At 37.4% G+C, this 27,677-nt stretch overlaps 2 protein-coding genes and 1 long non-coding RNA gene across 3 annotated transcripts; all 3 read right to left on the bottom strand.

The window, feature by feature from the left end:
- Positions 1-5,231: 5,231 nt before the first annotated feature.
- rabggtb (Rab geranylgeranyltransferase subunit beta) lies at positions 5,232-13,312 on the bottom strand. Its single transcript, XM_014994749.2, has 9 exons — positions 13,244-13,312; positions 12,140-12,247; positions 11,075-11,272; positions 10,551-10,656; positions 10,094-10,146; positions 8,884-8,994; positions 8,598-8,723; positions 7,649-7,798; positions 5,232-6,837 (listed from the first exon to the last, which is right to left on the bottom strand). Exons 1-9 carry the CDS (start codon positions 13,244-13,246, stop codon positions 6,697-6,699), a joined length of 996 nt encoding a protein of 331 aa, XP_014850235.1. The 5' UTR covers positions 13,247-13,312; the 3' UTR covers positions 5,232-6,696.
- A 618-nt stretch (positions 13,313-13,930) lies between these two features.
- LOC106922374 (uncharacterized) lies at positions 13,931-17,876 on the bottom strand. Its single transcript, XR_015765844.1, has 4 exons — positions 17,770-17,876; positions 17,504-17,605; positions 17,061-17,151; positions 13,931-14,787 (listed from the first exon to the last, which is right to left on the bottom strand). It is a non-coding gene; the product is annotated as an uncharacterized LOC106922374 (long non-coding RNA).
- A 6,223-nt stretch (positions 17,877-24,099) lies between these two features.
- LOC148154700 (uncharacterized) lies at positions 24,100-27,131 on the bottom strand. The gene is made up of 5 exons (XM_088014678.1): positions 26,876-27,131; positions 26,606-26,686; positions 26,301-26,411; positions 25,474-25,578; positions 24,100-25,079 (listed from the first exon to the last, which is right to left on the bottom strand). The coding sequence occupies exons 1-5, from the start codon at positions 27,114-27,116 to the stop codon at positions 25,012-25,014; spliced, it is 606 nt and encodes a 201-aa protein (XP_087870804.1). The 5' UTR covers positions 27,117-27,131; the 3' UTR covers positions 24,100-25,011.
- Between the last annotated feature and the right edge of the window lie 546 nt (positions 27,132-27,677).

Raw genomic sequence — 27,677 nt, 5'->3', positions numbered from 1 at the left:
GTGGCAGATTGACGTTTGCAGTATACGGTTCTGCTTCTGCTAGAGGTTTCTTCCTGTTAAAGGAGTTTTTCCTTTCCACTGTCGCTACATGAAGGATCGGGTTGAACTTTTTTTTTTAAACTGACTTGAGACATTCATTAATTCCTGATACATAAAATGAATTGACACTGATTTGTGGTATTTTTTTTATTATTAAAATACAAAACATACATGGTAGATTCATTGCTTACAATAATATAAAATTTGTTTAATAACTTATTAGAAATATGCAAATGTGTTTATACCCCAAATGGGCAGTGTATGCTGGGGATACAAACCCTAAAGTTAAAAATAAAGGTCTTATATTTAAGAAAATTATGAAAATGTGTCATGAAAATAATTTTCAAATATATACAACTCTGGAAAAAAAAGCTACTTACATTGATCAGTTTCTCTGATTTTACTCTTTATAAATATATATTTGAGCAAAATGATTATTCTTTTATTCCATTAACTACTTTCAACATGTCTTCAAAATTCCAAGCTAAAAATTTAGTTATTTGCAGAAAATGAGAAATTATCATAATATTGAAAAAGAAGCAGAGCTTTCAGATCTCAAACAACGCAAAGACAACAAGTTCATATTAATTTAGAGCATTAGTTCTAGTTTTGACTCAGGAAGAGTTCAGAAACCAATAATGGGTTGAATAACCAGGTTTCCAACGGGGCTCAGCGCAGTGGACTCTTAGTTTTTCCAGAGCTGTATATGTGTGTCTGTCCATTTAAGGGTTAACGTGATTTGAATTGTGAAATAAATGTAAACAAAACAATCCTGTCTGATTTATTTCAGAGCGGAAAGTCAGTCCTTGGTTTCAGATGGTGGCGGAGAATAGCAACAATATGGTAATAACAACAATCTGTATGCAAAGGTTACCTCAAACTGCATGTGTTGCTGTGGATGTCGGCGCTGCCTGTGGACTAATCCGCGGTAGTTTGTGCTGAGCGATAGGATGACAGGACCCGGAGGAAGAAAGGGAGGAGAATGCGCTGCTGCTTCCTATGCAAACAAACATGACTGAGAGTCGAGGGCTGTGATCCATCCATCTGTCTCCTTGGTTCTTTTCCTCACACTTCCTTCTCCGCGTCGTCCTCTTCATCTGTCTCTTCCTCGCTAATGAGCGCCGGTGGGGTTTCTCGGTAGCCGAACAACCGGGAAGTTTTGTCTCTGCCCAGAAACGGAGGGGCCACGTAGAGTACTGCTGCCCGTCAGCTAAATAAACACTGAGATTCATGCAGGACTCACAGGTTCACTTTGCAGCAGGAAAATCCCATGTAGCAAGAGAAGCTACATACATGCTAGCTGCAGCTAGCATAAAATACGTGATTAGCATGCTAATTGTAGCTAAACTACTTTCAGCATAATTGAACATTGAACTTGAGTTTGTTGATGGTCTTCTGACATGCAGAGTTGTTGGATAGCAACTAGTTACATTTACTTCTGTTTACTTCTAGGAGTGTTTTTACAACTTTAATAAGTTCATAATTATAATTTTCAGCCAGTTTCCGTCCTGATTAACCGCGTCTGGCTTCTTCTGGTGCATAATTATGACGGATGTCTCACATTAATGACGTAAAAGTAAGAAAGAACGCGACATGACCGTTGAAAATAGATAAGTATCCCATTTAATAGCATTTATGAAGGTGACACAAATCAGATTTTCTTTTTTTATGAGTAAAAAGACTCAGACTACCGTGAAAAGTCGGATACACAAAAAAGAAAATTTGGATTTGGGTCGTAGCTGCTGCATCCTAGAAGTATTTTTTATTTAAATTATTATTATTTTAAGTTATGGATAAAACACTCTTTATATGTGTATGAGCTAAGTGTATGAGGCTTTGTTGGTTTTGGAGTCTGAGCTGCGTGCTACGTCACCGTTTGTTTAGTAGCGGAAGTAGCGTCAGTTACTCTGTTGTAAAGTTGTAGCTGGAAGCGTCTGGAAGAATAAACTTTGTTACGGTTTTGTTTCTGTTTTTCTGTTTCTGTCAATGCCCGGCTGCTTCTGAGAGAACAACTACAAACAGATACACACAGCGTGGCGCAAATAAAGTTTCCACAACTGAAGAATAACTCTTGTCTGTTTCGTGAGTGCAACATAACCTGAGTGTAAATTTAATTAAAAATAGGAAAATGAAATAATCTGACAAGGAATGATGGAAACTCACTGGCTTATAACTGCTTGGGAGGCGATGAGTGACATAGAAACCACAGGAAACAGAACAAAGTTCATCTATGTGGGAATATGAGGGAGAATAACTCGTTTCCTTCTTGTTTTTATCTGTTACCACGGCAACTCGATCTCAGATAAACAGATGGACACAAAACATGGTGTCGAAATTATGATGATAGGACAAGAAAAAATGGTAAGGAAAATCAGGCTAATCAAAATCAATATCATAATCGGAATTATAAACTGATGTATCGTAATAAATGTTTTTTCTAATATATTGGAGTCATAATTTAAACCCAGAAGTAGAAAAGTTGCAACTTCTGAGTGTCAGTCAAGTAAAAGCAGCACATTTACTTCACAGACAGCTAAATTATAAAATAAAATTTACCTAGGCAAAAATAATAAGACAATTCTAAAGTTGTCAGGAACAGAAACTAAGACATATTTAATTTAAGCTGCAGCGATTTTCCAAAAACGTGAATCAGTGAGGCGCTAATAGCCTTTTTTCTGATTTTTTAAACTGGTTTTGGAGGGAAAATAAACCCGTTTTCAGTCTGGACTTAAACTGACCTACTGACTGAGAGATGTTAGCAAACAGGGAGAATATTTGTGCATTTTAAACTTAAAAGTTGGAGTTTCTGGTTGAAAAAAGAGATAAATTACAATAACAAATGCAAATCAAAAACAAGACAGTCTGTCTTTTCAAGCTATCTGCCATATGAGAACATTACAGACTTCTCGCCGCCGTCCCATTAGTGAGTGGTGATAATGACTTTCCGTACAGCTTGTGCTATCACTTCATTATTTGTCTGACATTATGAAGCCAACTGTTAGAGATTGTTCCTGGGAAAGTGTCATTTTCTTATCTCGGCTGCACTGCAGGGGGCCGTCCTTATCTCCATCACATGGAGGAGAGAATTACCTGCCTCTAATTACTCAGACGGAGCTGTGGAATAAAAACTGATGCATAAACCAGCAGCAGTGGCATTTCCAGACTGCCAGACCCTTTTCTGCATAAATAGATTAAATAATAAATAACTGTTTATTGCTATTGGAATTTTGATTTTAATCTTCTTGGGAAGAAAAAGTCAGATTTCTCTTTTTGTTTCTTTTTTCAGTACCCCCCATCCTTTTCTGTATGCTTGTTTGAATATTGAATATTTATTTATTATCCAAAACCCATTCATTGCTAATTTATTACATTAGAAATCTCAAACAAGAACATAATAATATATTCAATTTAAAAAGTTTCCCGTGCCGCTGTCTGACCCGTTCAGTGCTGAATGCAGAAACTCTCCCAGAGCATGACTGGGATCCCTCTGACAGGCTGCCACTGAGAGCCGGACAGAAACTCCTCCATCATGCCGTTCCAACCCCACAGGGACGGTGATGGACGCCGCGCAGCAGATCACTGAGCTGCCAGTCCGCGGGGCCCCAGGAGGCCCCCGAGAGCCACAGAGGAGGCGATGCATCCGCACCACAGCCTGCCACACTGATTCCTCCTGGCAGCCGAGACACGAGTCACAAATCACACGCCAGCAGATGGAGATGCAGCCAAATTACTACAGAGGAAGCTAAGAAATCTGCATAAAAACTGCAAAAACACAAAACCTTAACAAGTATTTTTGGTCTGAAAAAAGACAACAGAGCTCAAACTTTTAAAAATTGAGCTTATTTGTTAGATTTAATCAAATTAAGTTTGTCAAACTTATTTGGGACACTTGATATTTTTACTTGGATAAACTTAATTTGATCACTTCTAACAAAGGACCTCATGTTTTCAGTGTAGCTCAGATATTGTAACACATTTCAGATACGACAAAACTAACATTTCAGGAAGATACAAGAGATTGTTCAAGTAAATTATTCCTTTATATTGATGAAACATTTCCAGTTCCAACAGCAGATTATTTCACTAATAACATGGAAAAATATCTTTTTATAAATGAATTTATTTGCCAGTGTAACTAGAATTTTTCATCATTATTAAACAGACTGAAAACAAGCTGCTATGTCTTACTGACAAGTTGTTAGTTTTCTCTTATATCAAACATAAGAAATTTGCACTAGAAAATACTTGGTAAGATTTTGTGTTTTTTCAGTGCAGAGGCAGCTTCACTCTGTCGCTCAATACTGAACCAAATATTAGATATTAATTTAATATTAATAACTAATTATTTTTTCGGTTAATTTACTATGATTTTAAAAACATTAATAAACAGATAAAATCTCCAGATTAAGCTCATTATTCCAACAACATACCGGTTTTATTCCTTATTTTAAGTTTTTTGCTGTTAGAGAACAAACGATAAATTTAATGTTTGATTAAAATAACTAAAAGTCTATTTAAAAGGGCGATGCTGCCATCTAGTGGTAAGCAGCAGCTAAAACCTTTGAAGTATCTGAAGATGCCGGTTTCTTTTCCAGACAAAAATCTCCTTTATGGAGTTAATTTTGTGCCAAAACGTTGCAAACAAATAAGAACAGATTTTATTTTCTTTTTTACAGAACTCCTTCCAAAAAATATCACTTTTGTTTGTTGTAATAAACTCTCGCATATTTTAGTTTGATAGATTAAATAATGTCACATTAATTTCTGAATTTTAAAAAAACACGTAATTCACAATACTTTCAACTTCATGACAAAATGTTTAAACGCTTAGTAAAGTGCAGCTGCAGTTGTTTACTCAGGATAAATCAATCAAAATGGACTTTAAAAGTTTAAAGAAAAGTATCAAGAAATTAAAAATTATATAAAATGATTCAATTTCACAGCTGAAACCTGCAAAATAAAAAAAATCCTTCTAACCTGTACATTTTATTAATGACTATTTGAATTGTCTCAATTCAATCAGGGTAAAATTGTAGTTAGTAGATCTTAATAATAAAAACAAAAATAAAAAGAATGGAAATAGTTTGACATTAGTCAGAAATCAGTGCAGATTTTATAAACTGTTCCAAAATATTCTGTAAAATTAAAGAGATTTTTCAAGGCATCAAATGAAGAAGTGAGAAACAAAAATATCTTTTTAATTATCTGATTTTAATTTGTTAAAACATATTAACCCTTTTGTAAACAAACTATTCGTATAGTAACTGTGTTAATTTAGCAAATCATCATTTTTAGTTTGGATTCAGACATTAAAACACTGATGTTCGTTCATAAAGCTTCATAACAAAACACACTCAGCAGTTATTTACCGACAGCGAAAGACGAGGAGATTTACGGATGTGGAGCGAAACTGGAGAATCTGTTCAGGTTTGAGTAAATATTTCCTGCAGAGCAACAGATTCCAATAAATAATGCAGCTGGAATATCAAACATTTACAGTTAAAATGAAAACTCCCCGTTTGAGCAGCTTCGCTCATGTTGGTGTGATGGAGACACGTAAAACGGACTGCAGCGACTCCTGTGGCTGGAGAGCCACAGACACGCTCTTACTTTATATAGGCCGTTTCATTACTGAGCACAACAAACTGAATCTTCTGACATTTTTCCTTTTCCTGTAAAGAAACTCGAGTTCTTTTATGATGAAATTGGAAAAACTTTTTGGTTTGTGGGCAGAAACGAGGGCTGGAACAATTAATCGATTATTTAAATAATTGTTATTGAAATAATTGTGATTAATCTGTTGAGACAATTAATCATGATCGACTGAATTAACTAATCACAATAAGTGATTGTTGGAATAATCAATTGTGATTAAACTACCATTTAAATAAACAATTAATTGTTAAATTCTGATCAATAATGATTTATAATGGTTAATTATGATTATTTAAGTGTTATAAAACACTTTAAAATTTCTGCCAAATGTGGCAGTTTTACTATCCGATTAATCGTCAGAACAATCGATTAATCGATAACTAAAATAATCGTTGCAGCCTTAGCAGAAGCCCCTCAAAATATGTTCACCATATTTTTGCATTTCAGCCAAAAACTACAAAGCATTTTATTGAGATTTTGTGTTTTAGATCGATACAAAGTAAGACATAATTGTGAAACTTTAAAATATTTTTCACAAATAAAAGCCTGAGAAGAGCATCATGTGGTGTTCAGGTTATCCTGACATCCATAAATAAACTCTAGGCTGATAAAAGGATGGATAACATCAACTTTGGACATTTTTAATTTGTTTATTTGTAAAAATGTAACATTTTCCTTCTACTTCACAACTATGGAGGATTTCCAGTGGATCCATCACAAAAATCCCAATAAACTGTAGTAAAGTTTGTGGTTGCAATGAGAGGAAATGTGTGAAATTTCCAGGTTTTCCTCCTAAAAACGACTTGAGAAACGAAGGAATGTCATTTTCTGACGGTTTCTTCCAAACACAGATGGATGAAAAGCAGTGCAGCGGTCGTCCATCTGCATCCAGGGAGCAGCTGTAGTGGTCATAACTCAGGCTGGGGGCCGGTGTGAGGGGCCGATATGGGGGCGGAGCAGCGTTTCAGTTCATCATCATGATGATGTGTTAGCTAAGGGGCGCTAGCTGAGGAGGTCGGGCTGCAGGCCGACCCTCTGCAGGACGTCCTCCGGCATACACAGGACGGGGTTCACCGGCTTGATCGCCTCGTCGCCGAGGAGCGAGAGGCCCGCCACACCAAACAGAGTGTGGAACGGATCCACCTGCAGGGGAGGGGTCAAGAGGTCAAACCGCCGATGCACAATGAAATCCTTCAATGTTGATTATCAACAATGTCTTCCATTTTTGTCTCAGTTTTAAAAGTTTGAGCCGATTTTGATGGTTTGAAGAAACATAAAATGCAGTTTTTTGGAGAAAAAAAAAATCTATCCAAACCCAAAATGGCTGTAAAATCTATCGACTGGTGGTGATTAACGTCACCAGGAGGAGATTAGGGCCAGTTCTGATCACATAACCCGCAGATCAGCCCTAAACTGTACCGGACTTTTCTACAAATAATCAAACAAACACTGAATTAATGCTATGTTATTGCATCTTAGACAATAATATATTTATTTTCTTATTTTAAAATTATTTTTTCATGTATTTCTAATATTGTATAAAAAGATTTAAGTAGTTAAATAAAAAAATCTCCAAAATATGTCGAAGTCTTTATCCGATTAATCGATTATTCTGACGATTAATCAATTAATCGTCAGAATAACTGATAGAATAATCAATTATTAAAATAATCACTAGTTGCAGCCCTAGTTTTTAGTAAAACTAAACTAATTTGGTGGCTGGTTGCAGTTTATTCATCATTTAATAGATGAATCTTGTTCTCACACAGGTGAAGTTAATTTTTCTTTTTTCAACTGAAAAACTGCATTTTGTGTTTATTCAGGTTATTTTATGTGACAACAAAGTAAAAGTAAAGAAGAAGCCTTTAAAGGGGCAATGCTTTCAAAAGGTGCTGTATAAAACAGGAACATAATTTGAGCGAGTGAAGCTTCAGTCTCGGCGTGTTTTGCTCACCATGTCTCCTGGTCGGTCGGCGAATCCTCCCGTCTCCTCGTCCTGGCAGGCCAGGATGAAGCGCTGCAGCTTGGCTTTGTCGATCCAGTGAATCCTGCCGATGATTTTCAGAGACGCCAGGACCCACCATGAGTAGCAAACATCTGGAAGCTGAGAGAGACGGAGGTTTGTCTGAACGTCCAGCTGTGATCGCAAACATCTGAACTGAGGCTTCGTCACAGGAAATATCACTTTAGATCAACACTCCTCCAGACTGATGCAGAAAAAAAGACGATGAAGAGAGATAAGGGTCTTCAGTGGCTCCGTTTTTAGTGTTGAAGAGGGAAAAATATTTTGAAATTTGTTCATTTTTAACATCTTTTTACTAATTACTGTAAGAGATGTTGAGGTGTGAATGTTGGTTTCTGAATCAGATTTATAAATCCAGATCTCAGCAGCTTGTTGGAGCTGATCTACTTGGTTGGATCTGATTTGTTCAGTTTCTAGATTTTGGTTAATTTTTGGGTTTGGATAAATTATTCTCAGGTTTTTGACGCTGTGCAGCTGGGAGGATTTCTGCTCTAACTTTTTTACTATCAGTTATAAAGTGTAACCATGGCAACAATATAGTATCCTTAAAACTGGAAGCAGCTGATTAGCGTCTTAAATAATAAACTTTACTTACAAATAAACATATTTTGAAAAGATTAGACAAAAAAGGGAAGATATCAAACAACACTAATAGTTTCATATTGACTTTGTTTTTAATAAAAATGACTAATTTCTGCATTTTCTTTTAATTTGATTCAAGATATCCGATTAATCCTGGATGCAACTTCAACAACCTTAATAAATAAGAACAACAAACCTGCAATAATCCCCTCTTTTAAATGTGTTCAGGCACATTTATATGCAGTTTTCTTGCCTTATGAGTCTAACGAGCAGAGAAAGTTCATCTGAGCGCACAAACCTTCTCGGGTCGCCCGTTGAGGCCTCCGGACGGCAGCTGCCTCTCGCAGAGCCACCAGCCCAGCAGGTCGGCGTTGAGCTGGTGCAGCTGACCGGTGAGCGACAGGAAGCCGGTGCAGCAGTAAATCTGGTGGACCAACACAGATAAATGGATTCATTCTGCTACAGCAGCCTCTCAGTTCTCACTCAGACGTCTACATTTTAATTTAAAGCATTTATTAGCAAAGACTTTGATTTGTTTTGGTGATAAAGGGTAAAGTTTTAAAAATGTCCAGGTGTGAACTCACCTGGCCAGCGTGGGACTCTGAGCCCGGCCTGCAGCCGAAACCTCCGTCGAAGTTCATGCAAGACAAGACGAACTCCACGGCTCTGTCAACGTTTATCGTGTCCATCTTTCCCTGAGCGAGGACAGAGACGGATCAGGACAAGCTAACGCTAACTAGCCTGTTCATGTTCAGCTGCCATATAAAACTACAAATTTATTAAGTTTCTGCTTCTTCTGGTCACACTTTACATTTTCTGACCAAATTTAAATATCAAAGATACCCGAGTAAATACACAATGGATAAAAATATAAACCTGAGAATTAATTGGTCAGATTTTTAACTGGTGGAAGAATTTTGACCAAAACACATGGAAGGTTTCTAAGCATGAAAAGTCCGTTTAGGTTCATGCCAGAGTATTTAAGTCTAGACTTTGACTAGGCCATTTCAAAACATTCGAATGTTTTTCTTTTTAAGGATCCAGAGGTGGATAAAACGTCACGGTCACACTGAAGCAGCTAAACAAGCCCAGAGCATCATACAGCCACCACCATGTTTGACAGTATCTATGCAGAATGTAGACTGAAGTGTGTAAATGATTATGATTTAATTAGAAACAATGTTTGTTGTGATTGGCTCATTTAATGCATGTTGGATGGATTAAATTGTAAAGTAGCAAAAGCTAAATCTGGCGTTAAGCATTTCTTCCTTTAGTAAAGATTAATGTCTTTACACAGATGGTGAAAACAAACAAGGTGGACAATGAATAAAATTAGATTTCAAGGTTGTTTTGCATAAATTGACAAAAGAAAATTTTTAAAATCTTTTTCAAAATTTATTCAGTTTTCCATTAATTATCAGAAAACATTTAAGTGTGAAACGAGAGAAACGAGACGCGATACTTTCACTGTACTTCATTTCTAGAAACATTTAACTGTTTAAGTGATAAAAAGTTAAATATATACATATATATATATATATATATATATATATATATATATGTATATGTATATATATATATATATATATATTTTTTTTTTTTTTTTTTTTTTTTTTTCTGGATGTTTATTTCCTTATAAATAAAACAGAAGAACTGACAGACAAACTGAGATTATTTTAATAAATAAAGATCCTTCAAAACTTTATAATATAGCTATTATATGTTGGCTGCATTAGTTGCTTCTAAAATATGATTATGGAGATTTATCTGGTCGGGAAATAAAACCAAACATACCAGCAATGCCAGCGTAGCAACAGCACAGAAAGAAAACCGCGTGTCGATTTCTCCTGCAAAGACAGAAAACTCCAGTTAAAACAGAAACATGTAAAGAAGCTGATATCAAGCTAAAGTCAATGTAATAAAAACTTGACATTTAATTTACTTAATTCTTTAATTCCAAGCTTTAAAGGCAACAACACTACAGCTTTTTAGTTATTATTTTGCCTATTTATTTCCCATAAAAAGCAATAAAAACAAATATGAACAATCATAAAAACCTCACAAAATCAAATTTATTTGAAAATTAACAACAAAGCAAAGGGACAAAACATTAAAGAAGTATTACAGGAAATCCAGCAGTTCACTCAGATCGTTCACATTTTCTAAAACAGCAGTTAAAGTTTACAAATTATAAGATTAAAATACAAACTGATCATAATCTGAACAATAACTTGTATTAGAGATTTGTTACCCCATTTGTCTCCTGCAAACGAGCCGTCCTCCTGCTGGAGCCCCTTCACGTATTCCACCACTTTGTCCACATCGATGGCGTCCAAACTGTCATACAGGCACAAGATCTGAGAGACAGAGACAGTCGGTCTGAACCAGGGGAGGACAAACTGTTTACCCAAAAAACTGGAGCATTTTAATTACTGGCAGGACACAAATTACAAGTTAGTTTGTGATTTTTTTAGTTTCACTTTCTCAACAATAAACCATTTTTTATTAAATGTGTAAATCAATAAAGATCTAAAACACAAAAAGAGCTTTGGACTGCTGCCTTAAACAAATAATTTCCAAATTCTTGGGGTCATTAATTGCTTTCCATTTTGTTGGCCAGATCAGGGGATGAGTAATCATATTAGGACACCTCTGATCTAAACTAAAAGAAAAACCTGATAAAACAGATCTTTGTTACAACAAAATAATTACAGAGGATCCAAACAGATCAGCAAATATGATTAAAGTTTAGAGTGAAAGTCCACCAGGATTCACCTGGACGGCGCTGAGGGTGTAGAGCAGGTGAGGGTCGTGTCCGATGCTGGCGCTGATGCCGCCACACTCGTGCTGACAGGCTTTGATGAAATCTACGATCTCCTGGCGGTTCATCCGGTGCAGCTGGCCCATCAGGTCCATCACCGTCAGGCCCCAGTAGATGCCGCTCATCCTCAGGTACTCCGACAGCGTGTACTCCTGGTTGGTTCAACAGAGTTAGTTCAACTGAAGCTTCTTTAAAATATCAGAAGATCAGGCTTTGATCTGGCTTGTGGTAATATAATATGACTTTAACAGCCTCCAATAGGAAGCAGTTAATTTTATTTTCCCAGTTTTGAACTAATCAGTCAACTTCATTTGTATATCTCAGTTTCTTTCAGTAAAACACTTATGAGACTTTAGCAAAACCTGCAGGTGTGTGTCTGTATCTGGTGAATATTTGGTTAAAACATGTTTGTTTTTAATTCAGTGGGCAGAAAATACATCACTTTTACTCAAGTAAAAGTAAAAAGTACAATGTAATAAAAATACTGTTAAATGTACATGTTTTTTCCTAAAACGTTACTCAAGTAAACGTGATTGAGTAAATGTTACTAGTTACTACCCAAGACTGGTCATTGTATATCAAAATGTTGGTAAATGTTTCATTTATTATGGTTCAAAAGCAACTCTAACCAGATGGGTTTTAGTCTTGATTTAAAGGAGCACAATGTTTCAGCAGCTGTTTCAGCAGCTGTTTCAGCAGCTTTGCAGTTTTCTGGCAGTTTGTTCCAGGTTTGTGACGCATAGAAGCTGAATGCTGCTTCATGTTTGGTTCTGGGGATACAGAACCATTGCTTGGAGATCTTTAGAGTAACAATTTAAAACTTTTTAAAGTTTGCCTAGAGCAGGTAGTTAATGATCCCTATCTGATCTTAGATGTCACAAAAGTTGAAAAATAAATTTTCTATGTTTGTGGATATTCCTGACTGATTAAAATAATAAATATTAACGTATATGAATGTGACTGACAACTTTCTGGGCAGTTTCCAGTTGTGATCTGGGTGTAAACAAGGCTTTACTCACATAGTCGTCCTTCTTGGAGCCGTAGGCTGCGATGTAGTCTGCATGTTTGTCCAGCAGCAGAGAGCTGGGAGCGTCAGGCTTGATGATGACATCTTTCAGTTGAGCACTCTGACATAAAAACACAAAACAAGAACAGAGGGCTGTTTCACAAAAGTAGGATTCTGAAATCCAGGATAAGCGATAAACTCAGGCTTGACAAAGCCATCAGTTCATCCTGGTTTTATCTGTTTCATAAAGACCAAACCAGGCTCAGGAGAAGCAGGTACGTTGAGTCAGGTGAATGCACTGATGCTGCACTAGATAAATTGTGTACGCCAAACCATTCACCAAAAAAACAACATCTTTTGAGGATTCTGAGGAACTGAAGCACATCATGCTCAATAAAAAACTGATTCAACAATAGCAGATCGATTGTCTTGAATACAATGATACATTTGTTTCTTTAACAGTCATTTCTCTAACCCCCTCACTGCAATGGTCTATTAAAGGCCTTTCTGTCAAACTGGAACAGCAGTCTTCAGAAACACAATTAACATGGTAACAAGAGTCCGTATGTTTCATTTTAAAATTGATAATTTCTAACCTTGTAATGTTAAAGTAATGATAATGATTAATTGAATACCAAAATGAATAAGTGGGATTGTACAGCAAGGTGCTTTTAAAAAGACTAAGACAACATTAGTTTCTGACCGCTGACTGAACAGATAAGGCTCCAGGCTCGGCTGTCATCCTGGACTGGAGCAGACTAACTTCACAGAATAAATCACCATGGTAACTTATGCGTTACTGATTCTGTGAAACCGAATTCAGGTTTAACTAGGCCAAGGCATCCAAAAAATCCCGATTTAATCCGCAATCCTAGCTTTGTGAAACACCCCTCCGTAAAGAGGCCACAGCATCACAAAGCACAGCCTCCTAAAACAGCAGGGCTAGTAGAAAAGCATTAAAACGTCTCTTGTTGACTAGTCGCTAAATGCTAACACTGATGCTAGCTGCTACCAGAGTAACTTTGAGATTTACGGCAATGTTAATATAACATGTAAGCAGATTGATATTGTAATGTTATTTTTGTAAAACATAGCGTGAATGTTGCAAAATTATTACCATTATGGACACTATTAGCTTTGTAGCATGATCGTCCTTCCGTTCTTCTTCTTCTTCTTCTTCTTCTTCTTCTTCTTGGGATTACTAACGAAGGTCTTATCGCCACCTGCTGGATCGTTGTGAGATTGGCAGTGAAAAGCAAAAGTATATTCTTTCCATGATATTAGGATTATTTGGTCCTTTAATTTCATTATTGCTTTTCTTGAAAAGCTAAAACCTTTCCCTTTTCGTCACCTGCAGTTTTCTTTGTTTTCTTGGTTTATCCACAACTTCAGTCTGGGAGAGTCAAAGATTCAATATTTACTGAAAAACATCATGGGAAATTATGGCTTACAATTAGAAACCTTTTAGTTTAAAATATAAATATTATATTGAGCATAGATGAAAATAAATATGTGTATTTTAATACAATGTGATATTACTGTGCTCAAATATAAACAATAATTTGTAATATAATAATAAAGGCACAATATTTTGTGCAGTTAGTGTAATAACATTTTACTGTGACATCGTTCTATCATTCATTCTCTGTGATTCTAACTCTAAGTTTCTGTACATGATCACAGAAATTATTGATTAAAATATTCAGCAAAAGTTCACATTTTCATGCAAATGTTTTTAAACAAAAACATTTTACAAAAGCACAGATTTTTCATAAGTTTTTAGATAAAAACACAAATAACTTGGTTTGATGTTTGAAATACTTTTATTGAATACACTGATCAAGTACAGCACTCTTTCAGATGACCATCAATAGAGTTACTGCATATCAAACAACATGTAATATGTTACATGTTAAAGTTACAAATTTGTTTCCTGCAGGCATAATATACAGAGTATCATGTGTTGAGAAAATCATTGGCCTAAACATCAACCTTGTTGCAATAATTAACAAAAAACATTTTGTTCATCCTGACTAACTGTCAACCTGACATGTATAATATAATATAATAATGTATAATAAGAAGGCACTTTAAGACATTTTAAGACTATCCATGGATAAGGGGCAGCAGCTTCAGTAGGGAGGTCCAGACTTTACTCTCCCCAGCCACTTGTTCCAGCTCCTCCGGAGGAACCCCCAGGCGTTCCCAGGCCAGCCGAGAGACATAGTCCCTCCAGCGTGTCCTGGGTCTTCCCCGGGCCCTCCTCTCCAGGACCCCTGAATAGACCTTACCAGGGAGGCTTAAGTGTGTGACCCCTCTGTAATTGGAGCACACCCTCCGGTCCCCCTTTTTGAACAGGGGGACCACCACCCCAGTCTGCCAATCCTGGGGAATTGATGTCGCATCAGCCAACACAACCCTACAACATCCAGAGCCTTAAGGAACTCCGGGCGGATCTCATCCACCCCCGGGGCCCTGCCACCGAGGAGCTTTTCACCACCTCGGCGACTTCGTCCCCAGAGATTGGAGAGCCCAACCCAAAGTCCCCAGGCTCAGCTTCCTCAACAGAACGAAGATATATTAGTATGTCTTAAAAACAAAGATGAGATGCAACATTGTTGATGCAGAAGCTCTTGGAAAAAGTTTCACCTGCAGAACAACCTGAAAAAGAAAACAAAGTTTAGTTTATTCTCTCAGTCATATGTAGAAAGTAATTAGGCAACTATAATATATGTGGCAATGTCTACAATTATTATTACAATAATTCTGAAATTGTGAATCCATCTCCCTTTATTTGGTGGTTGAAAATTAAGATCCACAAAGAAAATAATTTTTATCTGGCATTAAACTACAGAAACAAAATTTAATGAATGAAATTTAACAGCGGGAAGTGTGATACAGAAGTGGGACCTATCCTACAAAGTGTTGTTAGAATAAGTGATATTTTGCTGTTTTCACATGTTGTATTTGTTTGAAACCCCCCAAAACGACAAAAAGGTCCGACTTTACTGTGAAACTTGCAAAAATCTTCATGCCTCATTCATACCATTTCCATGTTTTGTCATATTACATCCACAAACATAAATATATTTATATTTCATTGGAATTTTTTAATGAAGTAGAAAGAAAATTATGCATGATTCAAAACATTTTTTTTCCCAAATAAAAACTGAAAAGTGCGGTGTGTAAAAGTTTTCAGCCCCCTTTTCTCTGATTGGAACTGATTGACTTCAGAAGTTGCCTGATGACTAAATGGAGTCCAGCTGTGTGTGTTATCTAATCTCAGTACAAATCCAGCCGCTCTGCGACGCCTCAGATGTTGGGTAAGAGAATACTGGGGAGCAAACAGGATCATGAAGTTTAAGGAACACACCAGTCAGGCCAGAGAGAAAATTGTGGAGAATATTTTAGCAGGTTTAGGCTAAAGAAAGATTTCCTAAGCTTTGGACCATCTCAGAGAGCTCTGTTCAAGCCACCATCCCCACTGTAAGATACGGTGATGGCAGTATCATGCTCTGGGGGTGATTCTCTTCAGCAGGGACAGAGAAGATGGTCAGAGTTGATGGGAAGATGGATGGAGCCAAATACAGGGTGGGAAACCTGTTGGCATCTACTCACCTTACAGCAGGACAGCGACCCTGAACACAAAGCCAGGGCTGCAATGCAATGGTTTTAAACAAAACATATCCATGTGTTAGAATGGCCCAGTCAAAGTCCAGACCTGAACCCAATCGAGAATCTGGAGCAAGACTTGAAAACTGCTGTTCAAACTTTCTCCTTCTAATCTGACTGGGCTTTAGTTGTTTTGCAAAGAAGAATGGGCAAATATTTTAGTCACTAAAATATTGTTTCTAGCAAAGCTGCTAGAGACAAACCCTAAAGACTTGTAACTGTAGTCACAGCAGTAGGTGGCTCCACAGAGTCAGGGGATTGAAAACTTATTCAGATCACATTTTCACTTTTTCATTTGTAAAAAATCTTTTGAGTCATGTATAATTTTCTTTCTACTTTACAAATGTATAACAATTTGTGTTGGTTTTTACTTTAAATTCCAATGAAACATATGTTTGCGCTTGTAATATGAGAAAATGTGGAAAAGCGAAAGGGGAATAAATACTTTTGCACTGTATCCTGATACAGGAGTCATGTTGACTGTTTTCATGAAGCCTTTTGTTTGTTAAGACCTCAAAATGTGACCAAGTTCAGAACCACTAGTTCTGCTCTTTAATCAAGTTTTAGCTTTTTTCACCATGTCAGGTTACACAATATGATCCCATAAAGTACCTGAACACAAAGACAGCTCAAACCAGGGGAGCCAAAGTGCGGCCCGAGGGCCATTTGTGGCCCTTGGAGTGATTTTGTGTGGCCCCCAACTGCAATTCAGGAATGATTCAGATTCAGCCTGTCCATCACAGGTTCAGATACAAAGTTTTTAATTGTAATGAGAGTAAAATAATAATCAATTTTATTTTCTTACAATAGAATATGTTAAGTACAACACAAAGTATTTGTCTTTTTATAACCAAGCTTTAATAATCCATGTAGACTTTTACTGAAAAAACAACTCTTGCTGTGCCTAAATAAGCTTTAATTTAATTTATTAAACTTGGCTAGATATAAAAAGTGTTTTTAAGACAATAATGCAAATATTTTTCTTCTAGTAGGATAAATTTGTTCAATCCAACCCAAAATTATTTGAAAACTAAATGAAATTTCTTTTAATACAAAATTGACGTGTAAAATTGTTCTAAAGTTTTGGATCTACAATGAATAACATTCCCTTTCTACAAAAAAAATCAAAGATAAACTCTATTATTATTATTATTATTATTATTATTATTATTATTATTATTATAGTCTTATTTTGACCTGTAAATACTTTTGATCATTTGGTTTAACCATTTCCCTGGTTTAAGCTCCGTTTCCATCCTCACCTTCTCCAGCAGGCTGCTCATTTCTAGTCCCCCTGAAAGCGAATTGTCACTGGAACATAGGCTCTGATTTCTCCGTCTTCGAAGGAGAGACCTGTAGATGAGACAGACATGAGGACTCGGTTTTTCATCCATGGTTCTGAATGTGAACACATCTAGCAAAATAAATACACTAATAAATTAAAAATGTCACATTAAGAAAATAGTTTTATAAAACATATTGAAAATATGAAAGATTCGTCAAAAACCTATTAACATTTTTAGCAGTTGTTACTAAAGACAGTTTAATTCTATAATGTGTTCTTACATCTATTTTTATTAAATGTGCTTATTAATTACTTTGTCTGGATATATATGTCTTTGTTTAACAAAGTATTCCTCCTCAACCAGTTTGGTGATGGAAGACAGAAATAAAAGTCCAAAAGGTTCAGACAATCTGAACTCACGTGGGAAGTCAACTCTGGCTTGAAAAGGTCCAAAGGCTCGGTCCACCAAGTTGATGTCAAGGCCAACTGAACCCAGAGTGAGAGGAAAAGGAAGAACTGGAGCTGAACAGAAACAGAAATAAACACAACCCCATGTTATTTTGTTTCTAAACATTAAAGCTAAGCTCAGTGTGGATCAGGATATTATTTTATTTATTGTTTTCCTCTACAGCAAGGAAGGCTTAAAAATATAAAATAAAATAAAGATGAGATCCATCTGAACTCACCTGACAAGCCAACATTGAACTGAAGATGTTCAGAGGTCAGACCCACCGGTTTGATGAAAACATCAACGTAACCCAGACGGAAACGAATCCCATCTCTCCAAACTCTTAGCACTGAATAGAAACATGAACAGAAGCTGAAGTTATTCTTTCATTTCAAAAGGTAAGGTAATTTTATTTATATAACACATTTTCAGCAACAAGGCAGTTCAAAGTTAAAGATCAACTTTAACACCATTTAAAGATCTGTGAGACTTTTATTAAAATCATTTGTTGAAATCATTATTCTAATCATATCCAATATTTTTTCATCAACAACAAAGGAAGGTGAAAATATAAATTATGTTAAAAGATTAGATAATCTGAGCACCTCTGGGTAGAGGCTGATCAACTCTGGGTGGTTCATCAGTTCTGGGTTCATCGGTTCTGGGTTCATCAGTTCTGGGTTCATCAGATCTGGGCTCATCGGTTCTGGGTTCATCAGTTCTGGGTTCATCAGATCTGGGTTCATCGGTTCTGGGTGGTTCATCAGTTCTGGGTTCATCGGTTCTGGGTGGTTCATCAGTTCTGGGTTCATCGGTTCTGGGTGGTTCATCAGTTCTGGGTTCATCGGTTCTGGGTTCATCAGTTCTGGGTTCATCGGTTCTGGGTTCATCAGTTCTGGGTTCATCAGATCTGGGTTCATCGGTTCTGGGTTCATCGGTTCTGGGTGGTTCATCAGTTCTGGGTTTATCGGTTCTGGGTTCATCAGTTCTGGGTTCATCAGATCTGGGTTCATCGGTTCTGGGTGGTTCATCAGTTCTGGGTTCATCAGTTCTGGGTTCATCAGATCTGGGTTCATCGGTTCTGGGTTCATCGGTTCTGGGTGGTTCATCAGATCTGGGTTCATCGGTTCTGGGTTCATCAGTTCTGGGTTCATCAGATCTGGGTTCATCGGTTCTGGGTGGTTCATCAGTTCTGGGTTCATCGGTTCTGGGTGGTTCATCAGTTCTGGGTTCATCGGTTCTGGGTGGTTCATCAGTTCTGGGTTCATCGGTTCTGGGTTCATCAGTTCTGGGTTCATCGGTTCTGGGTTCATCAGTTCTGGGTTCATCAGATCTGGGTTCATCGGTTCTGGGTTCATCGGTTCTGGGTGGTTCATCAGTTCTGGGTTTATCGGTTCTGGGTTCATCAGATCTGGGTTCATCGGTTCTGGGTTCATCAGATCTGGGTTCATCGGTTCTGGGTGGTTCATCAGTTCTGGGTTCATCAGATCTGGGTTCATCAGTTCTGGGTTCATCAGTTCTGGGTTCATCAGTTCTGGGTTCATCGGTTCTGGGTTCATCGGTTCTGGGTGGTTCATCAGTTCTGGGTTCATCAGTTCTGGGTTCATCAGTTCTGGGTTCATCGGTTCTGGGTTCATCGGTTCTGGGTTCATCAGATCTGGGTTCATCGGTTCTGGGTGGTTCATCAGTTCTGGGTTCATCAGATCTGGGTTCATCGGTTCTGGGTGGTTCATCGGTTCTGGGTGGTTCATCAGTTCTGGGTTCATCAGATCTGGGTTCATCAGTTCTGGGTTCATCAGTTCTGGGTTCATCGGTTCTGGGTGGCAGCTGATCAGGTCTCTCTAGAAACTGAGCAACTCTGGGTCGATACTGAGCAACTCTGGGTCGATACTGAGCAACTCTGGGTCGATACTGAGCAACTCTGGGTCGATACTGAGCAACTCTGGGTCGATACTGAGCAACTCTGGGTCGATACTGAGCAACTCTGGGTAGACGCTGAGCAGCTCCACCTGTCAGCTCCCCCAATGTGGTGAATGCATTAATGGCTGCATTAATTGCAGCACTATATACATGCAGGTGGTTCCCGTCTCCATTAAGGACTGAAAAGGAGAAAAAAACAACTCAATCTTCAATAAGCTTTGTATTTCATTTTCTACATAAAGTATTTTGACATACTGATATTTATCTTTTTAAATTCTTACTGATATAATTTATATATTCATATAATTTGGTCATTTTTACTCAATTTTCATAACCTTGGATAAAATCTTTATTTGCCATTTTAGCTTTCATTTCAATCAGGGAAGATAGTAGAAATGAATAAAATAAAATATTAACTTTATTAAGCTAATTCTATATTTAATAATAATAATAATAATAATAATAATAATAATAATAATAATAATAATAATTTACTATCAAATGAAAACATGACTCAGGAAATATACAACAGTATTGAAGAAGCCTCAACAACTAACCAAGATAAAATTATACAAATCTTTAAATTAACTGAAATTGTGAAAAAACAAACAAAATGCTTTTTAATTAAACTCAAAGTACTTTATTGAAATTTAATGTAACCTTTTAAATTAAAGAGTTATTTTAGATGGCAGCATAAGATTTATCGAACTCCGTCTACCGTTCACAGGCCTCGTGTTCACAGACCTCGTGCTCGCAATGCTGCTATTTTCATAAAACAAACCTAACAGCAAAACACAACAACTCACAGTGCAGGCGATCAGAGAAACAAATTCAAACTTACGATTGGTTAAAATGCGACGAGGAAAAGGCATTTTTGTTCTAACACAGCAGGCTAATACGAAGGTAGTGCCGGTATTAATGGTTAGGTTTTCCCGCGTTTGTTGGATATGTTACGTAAGCCAGAAATGGAGAATCAATGCTTTACGCAAGAACAGCGACACCATTCGGAGTGGACGACTATAATAACCAAATACTCTAATCTAAAATGTAACAAATTCAACAATGAAGTGTTTAGGAATAGTGAAAATGTTTTATCAAACTTGTCTGATGCTGGAAAACTTTTGCATTAAAGTTAAAAACATAAAAAATTAAACATACACTCATTTTATTAAGGAAGAGACCCCAGCACAGACTGAGATTATTGAAATGTTATATTTATTTCTTTTGGGCCCAAAACTCATTGAGTTTCTCCAGAAGGAGCTGGAGAGAAACCAGGAATACAGAAAGTCTTCCTGTTTCAGCCACAACCCAAACTTGTTCAGACAACACCGATAGATTTAGAAAATGTCAGATTTTTAAGTCTGTTTGAATAAATTTAAATATCAAAATAATTCTGAACTAAACTCATTCCTACTCGATACAAATATTTTATCTCAAACATAATGGTATGCAGGACAAATGTTAAAATTATATTTAAATTAACTGTTGAATTTTGTAGGCAACCTTACAATCAATAATTATTTTAAAACAACCCCAAAGAAAACAATCTTACCATTACAAAGTCAGAGTGTAAAGATCCCATGTTCAACTTTGATGCATGTTTTCTCATTCACATCAAGCCCCAACTGAAAGTGCAGAAAGGCAAAATCAACTGACTACGTGGAAGACACTTTGCATGAAGGAATGTTTGCATAGATTTCTATAAACAAAACAGAACTCAGCTCTGACTTCCTTTTACAGAACAACGCAACCTTTTCAATATGTTAAACATCTTTTCTGCATCTAGAAATGAAAACGTAAATGTCAAAGTCACATCATATGGTCAGCTACTGTGAAAACCAATAACAAACATTACATTTTGTCGATTGCCATCATCAAAATCATCATTACACATCAAACATGTTGGTCAATGTTTCATTTACTATGGTTCAAAAGCAGCTCTACACAAATGGGTTTTTCAAGATTTATGGTGCATAAACCATGTTTGCTTCTGGTTCTGGGGATCAGAGCAGAACCAGAACAAAAATCTGAATGCTTTTAAAGGGCCTGTTGTGCCTGAATGTGTTGATAAAACCATTAAAATATCACTAAATAGCTGTTCCTCCAGGATTTCAGCTCTAAGTATTTAATATCTAGGTGTTTTTATGGGAATGGGAATCTTCCAGATCAATTTCAGAAGCAATATTGATCATATTTCATATTTTATTGTGTCATGTAGAGAGGGGTGCTGGCCTTGGTCTAGGTGGTTTTGACTACAACACTACTGATTTTATTACATCACATAGCGCTTTCACCATATTGAAATATGTCGTCAAATCAGCGTTAGCGGAGCCACCAGGTTGAATTGGGAATGTTATCCTGCTATTAATCCATTATCTTTATTCCCTAATCACACTTTTCCCTGCACACTTTGTTACATTATTCAAGTGAGTGATGTAGCTCCTCCCCTGACCTCACTGACTGAGTCCCTGCCCCCTAACAGCCCTGATCTTCCTTTTTGCTCCAGCAATTATCCATCTCACTTTCACTACATGCTCAGATGAACCAACTTTAACTGCTTCCTGAAAATACTTTAACTGCTTGTGGCGCATTCAATGATTACGTATAGTTGGTCAAAAGGTGGGTGGAGTGAAGAGAGGAAAACCTGGAGACAGGAGGCAGCAGGTTGGGAGATGGAGAAGCTGGTTCACTAACATCCGACTCAACTAATCGAAGCTCCAAAGCATCAGATGGGAATGAAACCCTGTGTCATGTTGGGAGCATCATGACCCACATGCAAAACACATACAGGAGAATGTGAATCAGTTAAATAAAAATGTAATTTGAACAATGAATGTGTGTGGAGAGTTTTCTTGCTGTGGAACCACAGGAACTGGATCATCTTATTTCTGGAGGCTGAGAGAGAGGAGAGGTAAGATGATTGTTTTCAGAGAGAATGACTGACGACTGGTACTGGTTACTGAATGTGATGAGGAGAGGTTGGTTCACTGGAGCTTGGGTTTCTACCGGGGTTTAGAGTTATCTGGTCCGCATTCAGATGATTTGAGGAGTTAGGAGGTCACTGAAGGTAGATGGTGGAAGTATGTTGGAGAGCGAACAGGTAATCGGCAGACTGGAGGATGGAGGGGCAGGTATTCGCCAGTATGGATGAACAACCAGAGGAATCTCTGGTGATCGGACTGAGGGAGTCGGGTTCCTGTGTGGATTTCTACCAAGGAGCCTGGAGGAAATCCTGCAAGGAGGTCAGAAGAAAAGGTCAGAATCAAAACACTGGGAACCAACTTAAAGGCTAAGCTTAGAGAGGCTCTGAGTGGCATTGCAGACAAACACTCAAGCGCTGGAGAACTGGCTGCCTGCTCCTCTTATGCTCAGGTGGATGATGCCGATTACATGCAGGTGTGCAGGGAACACGCCCTCTAGGCAGCAACTTCCTGGTTCCTCCTGGTGGAAAAACAGCAGAAACACACCCCACAAGGCCAAAACTTCCAGTTCCCAACACCCTGCTCCATGCATCACTCCAATAAGTATTTGTGAATATTATTGAATAACTTTTGTTTGCGTCTCTTTTTTTTGTTTGCTGCATTTGATTAGCTTTTTGTTTGCGTCATCTCTTCTTGTTTGCTGGATTTCATTTGTTTGCGTCTTTTTTTGTTTGCATGTTTTCTCTGTTGCTGCACATTTGCACCTGTCGGCCACCGTATAAAACAATAAAGTGAGCTGCAACAATTTAAAACTCACTGTATAAGCAGGTCATAGCGTGTTGGTCCAAGAGGTTTGATACGTTATTAAATATCATCAGATTCTCCATTGGATTTCAGTTTGCAGGCCTGGAGCATGACAGAAAATTATTGAGGAAGTGATGTTGATATTCTACCCCTGAAAGTTTCATATGGTTTGTGAAAGTAAAAGAAGCAGCTGGTTATTAGAGGAACCGCTACCTTTATTTGTTTCTTCTTAAACTTGGACTGGATAATAAATTAAATTGGTGATACTTACTGCTAGTAAATGCGTGTCACCAGGATTTGAATAAAATAAAATAAATTTCAGTTGCATTTTGTTCAAATCTTGGAGACATTTATTTCTATAATAGAGCTTCTAAAAGTAGAATGGGAGGCAGATCCTTCAGTCATCAGGCTCTTCTTCAGCTAGTCGTTCTGTTTCAGCTGCTATTCACGTTTAGCTTTCATGAATATTAAAAATAATCCTGCATCAGTTTTGTTTTGGGTTTTTTTGTGTGTCTCTGTTCTGTCTTCTGAAGCCCCCAGTCAGTCGTGGCAGATATCCGTTTGCACTGAGCCAGTTCTGGTTCTGCTGGACTTTTCTTCCTGTTAAAGGGGAGTTTTTCCTTTCCACTGTCGCTACATGCAGGCCTGGCATGAGGCATTGCTGTGAAGGCAGCGACTGTCGTTCCACGTTAGTTCAGGAGGAGTGAATGCTGCAAGTCAGCGACTCGTTGCCCTTTTCATTGATAGAAGTCCATGAAAATAGAACATATATTGTTGAGACGCTTTACCAAGGCCGAGAAAGAGCTACAAATAAGAATATATACTAATAGCAAGCCGACTGGATGTAGATTGAAATCTATTGTTACGACTTGTCTAGGGTGTCCAGGTCATCATGGCATCAGATTCAAGCAGGAACAACAAGCAGTTTTTAACATCTGTTTATTTAATATGTGCACTGACATGACACAAATTATAAAGAAGCAAAATATGACTTCAAAGAGAATTTGATGTCAAAAATAACTAATGAAGTAATATTAAACTAAGCTTCTTTAAAAATAAACCAAATGAGAAAAACTAAACCTTTTAACTGAAATAACAGGAGAAAATTTGATGCAAAATAATCAACCGTTCAGTCCAGAAAACTTGTTGAAATGTACTTTAGAAACAAACTTGATTGATTGAGCCGATTACTCCAGTCGTAAAATCTTAATTGTTAGGAAAATGACTTCATGCAGCTACAATCAGATGCTGTAAGCTTTTTTTCACAGTTTTTTTCTTGTTAAATATTGATAAGAGTAGAATAATACAATCTGGTGCAGAGAAAATTATTTTTTATTTTACACCAAATGTGATACTAGAAATGAAAAAGGGTGGACTCTGTTCTTATAGAAAAAGTAGCAGCACTTGCTGGACAATACAAGAACTTCTATGAAGTTTTCCAAAATGGGTTGATTTTTTTACAACAAAAGAACAAATGTTAAGACCAGTTAATATATTTAGAGAATAAATATTTCAAATCCTTCTTCTGAAATCAGAGTATTTTCTTCAATAACCGTGAAATGTTCTCAAATTACATTACACTAGATTAGATGTTGGCAGTTCATTTAAGCTGCCGACATCTAATCTCAGATGTCGTATTTCTTTTCTTTTCAATTTTTTTGGCTCTAGTGGCCTTTATTTGATAGTTAGTTGACAGGAAAGTGGTTAATGAGAGAACAGGGAAGACATGCAGCAAAGGTCGCCAAAGCCAGGAATCGAACCGGCAACAGCTGCGTTGAGGACCAATGGTGTACTTAACCCCTGCGCCACCACAACACACCCCGGATGTTGTATTTCTAATCTCTCCTAAGACGGACGGTCACAGGAAAGTCGGCTCTGATTCTTCCGTCCTCCAAAGAGAGACCTGCATGAAGTGAAACACAAAGATCTGAGCAACACGGTTCAAACTGTAAAAGCAAGTTAGTATGATTAAAAAAGCTCAGAGGGCCGAGATGTAATTGCTGCATAAACCCCCAAAATACTAAATCCTATGAAATAAATGCATTATTATACTACAAAATGTTACATTAAGAAAATAAACAATCTTGTAAAAGATGTAAATATAAATGATTAATCAAAATCCCATTCTAATTTTTGAGCATCGGTATCTGAAGACACTTTCTTTAATGCAATTTTACATAATTTTTATTATTAAACCTAAATTTTATTTGTTTTCCCCAGTCACTTTCTTTTCCCCCAGTCATCTATGGATGATGATACAAATAAAAATCTAACAAGTTAAGATAATCTGAACTCACGTGAGAAGTTAACCCTGAACTCAACAGGTCCAAAGGCCCGGTCCACCAAGACGATGTCAGGATGAATCGGATCCAAACGGAGAAATGGAGGCAGAGGCACTTGAACTGAACAGAAACAGAGAAAAACACGACACAAAGTTATTTTGTGTCTACAAATTAAAGCTCAGCTATGAAGTCTAGAGATGCACAGATTGCAGTGTTTTGGCCGATCTCCGATCTTTAAAATGTTTGATTACAATTTCGGCCGTTAACAAATTTTTTTGTCTGAAACGTCACTAAATGTAGCAAGAAAGTCGCTGAGTTGACATCAATGGGGAAACTATTGTTAACTGCAGATCCTGGTCAGCTGGTCTGTCAGTCAAACCTCTCACTGCAGTTAAGTGGCTGATTGTTAAACCTTTACTGAAGTAGATAAGATCGATGGATAAGATCAGCTTCACATGATCACCAATCTCCCAAAATTCAGGAAATTGGCACTGATAAATTGGCTGGCTGATAAATAGGTGCACCCTAATGAATCCATCCATCCATTCTCTTCATCCGGGTCGGGTCGTGGGGATACCAGCTTCAGAAGGGAGGCCCAGACTTCCCTCTCCCCAGCCACTTCTTCCTGCTCCCCTGGGGGAACCCCAAGGCGTTCCCAGGCCAGCTGAGAGACATCGTCCCTCCAGCGTGTCCTGGGTCTTCCTGGTCTTCCTCAGGACATCTATGAATTCATTCATTGTCCTAAATCTTATGTTCTTTAGCTTAAAAACAGTATCTGTAGTTCTTCTTCTACAACAATGGAGGCAAAAATATAAAAAAACATTACATCCATCTGGACTCACCGAACAGGCCAATGTTGACCTCAACAAGTTCAAAGGTCAGCCTGACCAGGTGTATGTCAAAATCAAGGGCAGCCAGGCAGAGAGGAACCAGGTCTCTCATCAATCTGAGGACTGAAGAGAAAGAAAAACAGAATCTGAAGTTATTCTGTGTCAGACTTTACAGATTATTGTTAATCAAGACTTTAATTACCGCCATTTACTGAACTACTTACCATAATCATATTAAATATTGTTATTCAACCACACATCTATTTTTCTCTACAAAAAGAGAAGATACAAAAAATCAAAGAGGGAAAATAAATCACCTTTGAGAAGCACCCAAACAATCCAACGGATCAGCTCTACCAATGTGACGGCAGCAAGGATGGCGGTCAAACAGACGATAACTGAGTAAAGATGTTTTGAAAAGTTACTTCTCCACCAGCATTATGTATAATTTTGTGCATAAAGTCCACAGAGTTGATGTTTTGAACAACGGGACCCAAAAGCAAAAGGGGAGTAAGGGCACAAATTCTGGTCATAAACATTTTGTACTTGTACTTAATACTAAAAAAATGAGAAACATCTGAACTCACCCAACAGGCCAACGTTGACCTGAACACGTTCAAAGGTCAGCCGGGCCAGGCGAAGCTGACCTGTGGTGGAGGACAGCTCCACCAGTTGGATGTCAAGGATCTCTTGGATAAAGAAAATCCTATTTCTCTGGAGCAGTAGGACTGATTGGGAGGGGGAAAAAATAATTTGTAATCGTCTTAAACTTATCAAATGAAAAATTGTAATGCAGATGCATCTACTACTGCTGTAAGGACTAATCATCAGGCTAACTAGCGTAGCTTGACTTCGGTTGACAAAGCTTGGAAATATGTTGGCATCAAAAGTTGACGTGCAACATTTGTCTGACATCTAAATCTCTTTTATCTTTGATCTTACTCATAAAGCCTTTGTCTTTTCCATAAACAGTTGCGCTACAATGAAAGTCGGCTCGCCGCTATGAGTTTAGTAGAATAATAAAATAATAATAAAAAAAAAACTCACCTCCAGCGAGGCCGAGCAGCAGACAAATCATTATTTTTTGGACTAGAGTCATTTTACTTTGTAATTGGAAGTTTATTAGCTGATAATATATACAACATATACAACGGTGTTGGAATAGCATCAAGTGAAAAGCAACGTGGCTCCTTCCAACGTGGCACCTTCCAACGTGTCTCTTTCCGGCGAGGTGACGCTTCAAATCATCGCGGTATTGTGACGCTTCAAATCGTCACGATGTTGTGACGTAGACGAAGGGTATGAACGCGTTCAAAGGAACTTTGAAAAGTTCCGTATAAAATTTTTAACTTTTAAATTAATTCATTCAACACATAAAATAAGTTATCA

This window comes from Poecilia mexicana, unplaced genomic scaffold (genome assembly GCF_051168715.1).
Source record: "Poecilia mexicana isolate PSO_F unplaced genomic scaffold, ASM5116871v1 scaffold_17, whole genome shotgun sequence".
Lineage (NCBI taxonomy): Eukaryota > Metazoa > Chordata > Actinopteri > Cyprinodontiformes > Poeciliidae > Poecilia > Poecilia mexicana.
Note: the sequence above shows the minus strand (reverse complement) of the source record. Positions and strands in the feature narration are given on the sequence as shown.